Below are 8,244 nucleotides of genomic sequence, written 5' to 3'. Positions count from 1 at the left end.
CGCTGAACCTGAAGTTGCTCCCAATGGCAGGCAGCACCTTGCATGGCCGCTCTGTCACCATTGGTGTGTGAATGGGTGAATGAGAAACACATTGTAAAGCGCTTTGGATAAAAGCGCTGTATAAGTGCAGAACATTTACCATTTGGTTGGTAATAATTGATAGAGTGAGTCTTGAGTGGATATCACCAAAGTAAAACAATAAATGCTGCCAACATCAACAGCATTGTGTTGACTATGAAGGCCTTCAGGTTTCTAGACTCTTAAAAACTCCAAGTTCTGAGTTATTTTTGTCGAACACGGTTTCATGAACACATCAGATGACATATTATGACAAAATACACAATTATGGAAATATTTTTATTGAAAATAGTCTCTCTATATGACTCTGATTAATCATCTCTATCAGAAAAAAAGGTTTCTGTGCTTGATGAGATATCCTGGCAAGCTTGTCTGGACCTCAGCGGGTCATTTGAGAAAAGCTGACAGGACAAGTGCCTTGTATTGCTTAAAGCAGACAACAGGTGGAGACACAGCTTCAGGAATGGCCTTAACGCCGAGTGAAGACGGATGCTGTAATGTGAGGCCTCCAGCAGAATCCTTTATTCCACGCCTTTCATGAACTCCAGGAACTCTGTCAGAGAAAGCAAACAAGAACATGTGAATTTATCCAAACTGATGGATTCTCTTTTGTTGCTCAAGTTCATTGACAAACAAGAAAATAGTCGTTGGTATATTTCTGGAAGTTAATGACATGAATCACTGCATTTGGTTGTTTAGGTTGTAAGAGTTGTTTCTGCAAATTTAAGTTACAAATCCAAAATATGTGCTTTTGAACACAGCGTGTACGACACAAAGCTGGTGAATCTTATTTCCCGTCGTGCTGCTTACCATCGTAATCAATTTTGCCGTCATTGTTTTTGTCTCCATCCTTCATCAGCTCCTCAATGTCGTCTTCAGTGATGGCCTCTCCGGTGGACTCCAGCATACTCTTGAGCTCGTCTAGGTCTATGTAGCCGTCTCCATTCCTTCATACAAGATAAAGAAATCAGTCTTACACCCATGTGGGACGGCTGTTGAGTTGAACTCTTCTCCCACTAAGCTGATCGACACGCACTATGGTAAACCACAAAATCTCTTTCTAACGTGGTCTCTAACGTTGCATGGTTCACAGGATTTGATCAAAGTCACAAAGTGCATTCTATCTGATACATATAACTCTGCAGTATTCTCTCATAATAACATGGCGGCTCTGTATAGCACATGAACAGAAATACAAAGAAAAACCTACTTATCAAACATGCGGAAAAGTTCAGCCAACTCCTCCTCCGATTTTCCTTTGCTCTCCTCCTTCATGCAGCGCACCATCATAACCAAGAACTCATCGAAGTCTACCGTTCCACTGCCTGTGAACAAACAGCATGAACATATAAAGACTTTCCTCCTTATATCATACTATTAAACAAACATGCTTCTGATGGCTACAGAGAAGGGATCCAACAGTCTGAATGGTGCTGACATACCATCCTCATCTACCTCATCAATCATCTCCTGTAACTCTTCGGGGGTGGGATTCTGCCCCAGCATTCTCATCACCTTCCCCAACTCTTTGGTGCTGATGCAGCCGTCCTCGGCATCTTGAATGAAGATGTCAAATGCAGCCTTGAACTCTAGAAGAGATGCAGCAAGTGAGATAGATGTTGAAGTTACGTGTAATAACAAGCGTACAAATCCGTGTCAAAAATGTTTAAAAATAAGGACATAAAAGTGAGTTAAAGAGAAGGGCCGGCCAAGTCATTTTGGGACCACAGACATCATAATGAATTATATAGAGCATTGTTATACAGATCTTTAATTCCCCAGAAAGAAAGCACTTCAGTTTTATTCTAATTGCAAATAAAATATGGATTTTATTTTAATCAAATCCTGCTTTATTTGATCAATTTTACTGATCATGATTTATTTTTGGATACCTCATTTTGCATGTAGCCGGTAGGATACATCACTTTATCCTCTTCATAGGTGCAGACGCGAGTGCATTTGTTGAACGCCTTGGTTAAAAGTAGAGAATAGCCTATACCAGGGGTGTCCAATCCTGGTCCTCGAGGGCCACAGTCCTGCAAGTTTTAGATGTGTCCCTCTTCCAACACACCTGATTCAAATGATCAGGATCGTTATCAGGCTTCTGCGGAGCTTGATGATGAGCTGATCATTTGAATGAGGTGTGTTGGAAACATCTAAAACATGCAGGATTGCGGCCCTCGAGGACCAGGATTCGACACCCCTGGCCTATACTGTCTTGTGTTACATGTAACTGGTAGTTATTGCATCATGTCATAATGTCTGTGGCGTGAAAAGCTGTGGTGCAGGAGCTGGACCAGAGCAGGGTTTGAGCAGAGAAGGGGCAGCAAAGGGCTGGAGCAGTGAGGAGAAACATGAAAGCTAAGAGAACTGAGACTTCACCTCATACGTAGTAGATTGCAAGGTATGACATTGTACACTATTAGACCACCATACTTGGAACTGATATACATCCATTTCCAACCACTATCTTCCACGTATCCAGTGTCGGGTCGCATTGGCAGCAGGCTAAGCTGGACATTCCAGATGTCTCTCTCACAGCAATCTTTTCCAATTTTTCTGGGATGATCCCAAGACCTTCCCTGGCCAGATAAAACGTGTAATCCCCCCCAGCCAGTCCACCTGGACATGTCTAGAAAACCTCTGAAGGCATCTATAAGGCATCCAAATCAGATGTAAACCCCCTCAGCCGTCTCTTTTTGGCAGGAAGGAGCAGTGACTGCTCCTCATTTCTGTGGCCTGGATAGTCAGACTCTCATGAGCCCCTCAGCAACCCTGCAGGCTAAAGAGCTTTGGCATATAATATATTTTACACCACCCTGAAGTAACATTTCCTGGGAAGGCTGAGCGGTGTGATAGCCTGATTACTGGAGCACACCCTCCAGCCCCCGTTTTGAAAAGGGGACCCAAGACCAGGACCTATCACTCCACCGGTACTCTCCCCGCCCTCCACATGACCACACAACACTGAAAGACGTGTCCGCCAAGACAACCTGAAACTACCCAGTGCCTTCACTATCTCAGTGTGAAGCTCCTCTCCACCTTCACCCAGCCATGAGGAGCACGTTGACCACCTTAGTGCCCTCTGCCAGATATATGGGTGCTGCTTCCCCTGAGTCTTCCTGCTCCACAGAGAACAAGTGGGTCAAACTTAGGAGCTCTTCAAGATGCTCTGTCCACTGCTTGACAATGTGTATTCATGCACTTCTCCTCCCTGGCTGAACACAGCTAGGCCAAGCTTGCCTTCCCTTCCTGAGTTGTCGACTGGTTTGCCAGAACTTTCCCGAGGCAAACCAAACGTCCTTATCCACAGCCTCCCTAAATATCTCCCATGATCAACTCAACCACTACATCTGCAGCCCTTCTAGCTGCTTCAGGAGGTCCCCTGACGAACCAAACTCAACAGGCCTCCATCTTCAGCCTAACAGCATCTTTCATTGTTGCCGTCCTCCAGTGGGTTCTTGGGTTGCCGGCTACAGGCGCTGATGGCCTTCTGACCACAGCCCCTGACAGCTACCTCTGCAATGAAAGCTGTAAACATGACCCACTGCGATTCTATTAATCCATTTTCTACCCCAACTCAGATTCCATGCCGCCACAGGTCACCCTCACTTTACTTTAGAGTTTGCCAGGTCTGTCCAGCAGCCCTCCCCACTATCTGATTCCTCTTATTACCAAGCTGTGATCAGCAGCTCTGCTCCCCTCTTCCAGAATGTCCAACATATATCACTGCTGATAAGACCACGATGTGGATCATTAAACTTTGGCTGTAATACCAGGTACACTTATGAGCTACCTTGTGCTTGAACACGGTTCTTGTAATGACAAATTCATTCCTCGTCCAATTACAAAACACCACTGATCCAGATCCCACAGGCTGTTCCTGCCAATCAATGCAGGGGTGGGGCGTGAGGGACTGGGGAGAAAGAAGTCCGCCAGTCTGTCAGTGAAGTGGTGACAATCCAAGTGTTTCATGGTTATTTATTTCTGCATTTGTAGATAACCGTTATGAAACAACTTGCAGATTGGTCTGTCTGTCTCAAACTCCACTCTCTCACTCGCTGTGTTCATCTTGCTGTTTAGATTGGATATTATATCAATAAACGCGGTAGGAAATGTCTGCCGCTCATCCTAACATTAATCTTAATGTTGCAGAGCAGAGACCTTTCATGGTTTTCAGTTCAAACTGAGTATAGTTGTTGAACTCTGACAAGGTTCCTGGAAAAGTTTCTGATTTTTGGAGATATTTGTGCTGTCTTATAGCAAGATTATAAAATATTCATGAGGACTTCATGGATGTATCGCAAAAACTGGATAAGTCTCTCACTGATCTAACCTTTAAAAGGGACACATTTATCCATTCGGTCTATTTGCGTGCAGTCAGTAATACATTTCATTTAATTGTATTGTTTCAGTTATTCATAGCTTTGATAAAGACAAAGTCAAATCAGTAAAACATAATAATGTGCCTTTACAGCAGTCGTCATACTTGTATATGAGTTTTATCAGGAACGTAGATTTAAAAATGGCACCAACAGCTGTGCAGTTTTCTCACCATTTTTCTGCTCCTCTGTCAAGTTTTCAACCTGAAGGGAAACAAAATCACAATAATCATTATATCTAAATATATATGTCATTGTGTCTTTCACAGAAGTTCATTTATTTTTACCAGCAGCGCTTCAGTCCTCCAGTCTGTGTGACACTCGGTAGCGTATTTGGACTGCAACGTGACACTGCTTTTGTCACTTACTATTCTTGTTTGCTGGGGGTGGGGAGGTGAGGGGGTTACTTGTCCTCTCTCTCTCTTCTTCAGCCTGAACTGTCCAGCTGTTCTTTGTCCTATTGTCAGCCATATGACCTAATCAAAGCAGCCTCTTTGCGCTCTGTCTCGCCAAACACACCTTTTTTTTTTTTTTTTCCAGTTGAAGTCAAATACCTGCACTTCTGCTGTCAAATGTCATTTTTACAGAGAAACAAACAGCGCTGATTTACAGATGCAGGACTGCTGACAGAAGCAATATTTTCATTTTGGATATTTTATCAACTTAGGTTTTGTGAGATATTCTGTTTCAAAGCCATCTCCACACTAATGACAGAACATTTTACTATTTAAAAAAAAAAAAAGCAGTTTCCTTTAAATGTAAATATTCTAAAAGTATTGGAAACATCCCAAAAAAACACACAAGTATATTTCTGAACGTTGGAAGCACAACATAGAACACCAAGGACATGACCTCTGCGTCCTCAGTGGTAGCTATGGCCCTGACAGCAAGTGGAATTACAAATCACCTCATGCTTTAGATGTTGATTAAAACGATCTATTTCAATCTGTTTAACACAATAATTATGATGCATATGTCACCCCTAAGCCCAGAGTTAAAAGCATCCAAATGTGACACTCTCTTCTCCAATCTATAGCACTAGTTTTAGTTTATTACACATGAAATCACTACTGTTTGAATTCCTGATCCCGTCATCTAAAGCAATACAAAAACAATGATTTTAAAAGATCATCAAGTTGAATTAAAACGTCTCTGGCACAGCGTCGACAGTTCATGTTGTAGCATCACTGCAGGGCTGGCGTGTTGGGACCTTACTGTAACTTGCAGGTGCTTTTGTTCTGTTAAAACTGACTTTGAAATTGAAAGAGCAGAGCTCCTGTTAGCTGCCGTCCCAGTGACCTCTAAATGTGATCACACTCGGTGCTGCGGCATTAACACACATTCTGTTTGCTGTACGAATTTCCAAAATTAAATGTTTTAGAAGGACTCACCTGAAAGTGATGGAAAAACAAAACAGCATATCACACTTGGCCTTATCAGTACTCACCGCTGCTTTATATACGTCATCCATGGCTGCTGCTCTGTTCCTGCCGCTGACACACAGTACAAGTACTGACAGGAGTAACTGCCTCAGTCTTTATTGTTGGAAAATTGTGGCACCGTAAAACTTCCTGACCCATCCCACAAAATCCAAGGCTAATAGAGGGAGGAGTGACCGACACAGAGAGAGATTAAGTGCGAGAGCCGCCTATAAATAGCAAACAACAGAAGGCACCCAACAATAGAGGACACTGACAGCAGCATCCGGGCAGAGATGCTCTCTTTAGAGTTATAAACTGGTTCTATATTCTTAGATTGGACGTCATACTGATTGTAATGCCTCCCCTGTTGTCATTTTTATTTATTTGTTCTTTATTTATTCATCTCTGTCTCTATTGCCTTACAAAGGTCTCCCAGATAGTAGTTCCCTATTTGGTCCAAATAACCAGAATGTCATTTAACATTGTTTTATTGAGGGTCAGCACAGTAGTGCAGGGGCTAGCACTGCCACCTCGCTTCTTCTTGTGCCGTTCAGTGTGCCACAGAGTGATTAACCTTTCCCTCACTGCATGTTGGAGCTCTTCCAGGACTGCCATTTCTTCCATCCCTGCTCTGAATTGTTCCTGAGTTGAGCGTCCTTGGCCTGCCGTCGGCTCAGATGAGATCTACTGGTAGTCTTGGGAGACTGTTGATCCGTGATGATGGAGGGATGATGATGATGAAGGGATGCTGATGATGAAGGTGCTCATTGCCAGAGCTCTCTGGTTCACACTGATGCTGCTTCAAGGCTTGCATCCCTGTCCTATTCAAACTGGTGCCCCACAAGCTTTTTGTTGGCAGCAGGCCGCGAAACCCAACGACGCTCAGACAGCCTAGCAGACTGTAGCTTGTGATGCTTGACGGCTCTGGATCCTGTGGCCCAGCTCCTCCTCCTCCAGCTCACCAGGTGCTGTAGTAGCTACTGGTCCCTGTGCGATGCATCACTGGCTCCTTCCTTGAAGCAGCACATTTTGGTCTGGTGGCTCTTTTAGACCTCTTGGGTGTTTGCAGACCTTGCCACACCAGCAGCCTGCACTCATAGCCATTTTGTTAGCTTGGATCATTACCAGAGTATTCCCTGCAGCCATGCTCACAGCCCTGAGAGTATTCCTCTGAATGGCTCTTCAGAGCATATTTGTGGGTGCTTTCTCTCGGGAGCTGCAGCCTGGGGAGCCAACCTTGGGGAGTGTCTGTCTCACTTGTGTCTCCAGCTGTCACCACACTAGACGCGCTGTCATTCAGCCTTGACAGCTTGACTGTACTCTCAGCTACACGGAAGCAGCTATAGTAAGAGAGTAGTGTAGTCGTAGGTCTCATGTAACATCTGTGACAGCAGTTTTTGAAGGTAAATACGCTAGCCAAAATGTTCACAGGTAAACATACACGTCCATTTTTACTTTACTTCCGAGTTTCCCTGAGATCAGGCTGGAGTAGTTACACAGTAGTCGTTACACCGACGGGCTATTTTGAATGTGTGTCCTTGACTAGAAATAGTAGTCCTCTATCAGAGGGGAGGGGGGCTGTGGTGATACATTTCTGTTGTAAGGCTAGCTAGCACTATGCAGAATGACCAGATAGCACTTGCCAACGTGCAGCAGTCGTACGCCTTCACACACACAACTTCACACTGTGTCTGCGGGGTCTGCTGTTTTTGTTGTATGAAATTATCGTATAAAGAAGTTGGCAATCAAAGCCACTGCAAATGATCTAGAATGTACATATTGAATGTGGCTCAGGTGGTAGAGCAGGTTACCCTCCACAGTCCAAGTGTCCTCGGGCAAGACACTGAACCCGACGTTGCTCCCAGTGGCAGGCAGCACCTTGCATGGCAGCTCTGTCATGATTGGAGTATGAATGGGTGAATGAGAAACACATTGTAAAGCGCTATATAAGTGCAGACCATTGACCATTAATGTGCAATCAAACCACACACACACTAAACTGACAGAAGGACTCATGGTTAGAAGTTTTGACCCATCACCACATGGCGATATGACCCTTGAAAGTCACCAAAAATTACTTCTGTCACACAGAACAAGGAACTCAGGTGCAAACAAAAACCAATACAAATGTGTTTATTTACACATATGCATCTGAACAGGGAGGCATGGGAGCAAAACTCAACGATTTGAATCCCGAGGGTGAATTACTAACGAATTACCACAAAGCAAATAAAGACTAATTACAGGAATACTAGAGGGCTGCACTACCAAGCAAGCGAGCTCGACAAAAACTACAGCTGGAGGTGGTCATCATCTTTCTTTGTTAACTCTACGCATCATGCCACACTTCTTCAAAATTAAGC

The 8,244-nt window shown here is 44.0% G+C and overlaps 1 protein-coding gene across 1 annotated transcript; it reads right to left on the bottom strand.

Annotated features, from left to right (window-relative positions):
- Positions 1-338: 338 nt before the first annotated feature.
- On the bottom strand, positions 339-5,991 carry LOC103374679 (troponin C, slow skeletal and cardiac muscles-like). Its single transcript, XM_008304794.1, has 6 exons — positions 5,908-5,991; positions 4,634-4,664; positions 1,521-1,667; positions 1,289-1,403; positions 889-1,025; positions 339-631 (listed from the first exon to the last, which is right to left on the bottom strand). The coding sequence occupies exons 1-6, from the start codon at positions 5,929-5,931 to the stop codon at positions 600-602; spliced, it is 486 nt and encodes a 161-aa protein (XP_008303016.1). The 5' UTR covers positions 5,932-5,991; the 3' UTR covers positions 339-599.
- Positions 5,992-8,244: the final 2,253 nt, after the last annotated feature.

The sequence above is a fragment of the Stegastes partitus genome, unplaced genomic scaffold, assembly GCF_000690725.1.
Source record: "Stegastes partitus isolate 25-593 unplaced genomic scaffold, Stegastes_partitus-1.0.2 Scaffold2324, whole genome shotgun sequence".
In the NCBI taxonomy this organism is placed as follows: Eukaryota; Metazoa; Chordata; class Actinopteri; family Pomacentridae; genus Stegastes; species Stegastes partitus.
Note: the sequence above shows the minus strand (reverse complement) of the source record. Positions and strands in the feature narration are given on the sequence as shown.

What these genes read in the sequence shown, in the direction of transcription:
- LOC103374679 (XM_008304794.1), bottom strand. Translation starts at nt 5,931, where the DNA reads ATGGATGACGTATATAAAGCAGCG. An exon ending in TGATGAGGTAGATGAGGATG is followed by an intron (nt 1,404 to 1,520) that starts GTATGTCAGCAC and finishes GTTTGTTCACAG; the next exon opens with GCAGTGGAACGGTAGACTTC. An exon ending in CTTTTCCGCATGTTTGATAA is followed by an intron (nt 1,026 to 1,288) that starts GTAGGTTTTTCT and finishes TCTTGTATGAAG; the next exon opens with GAATGGAGACGGCTACATAG.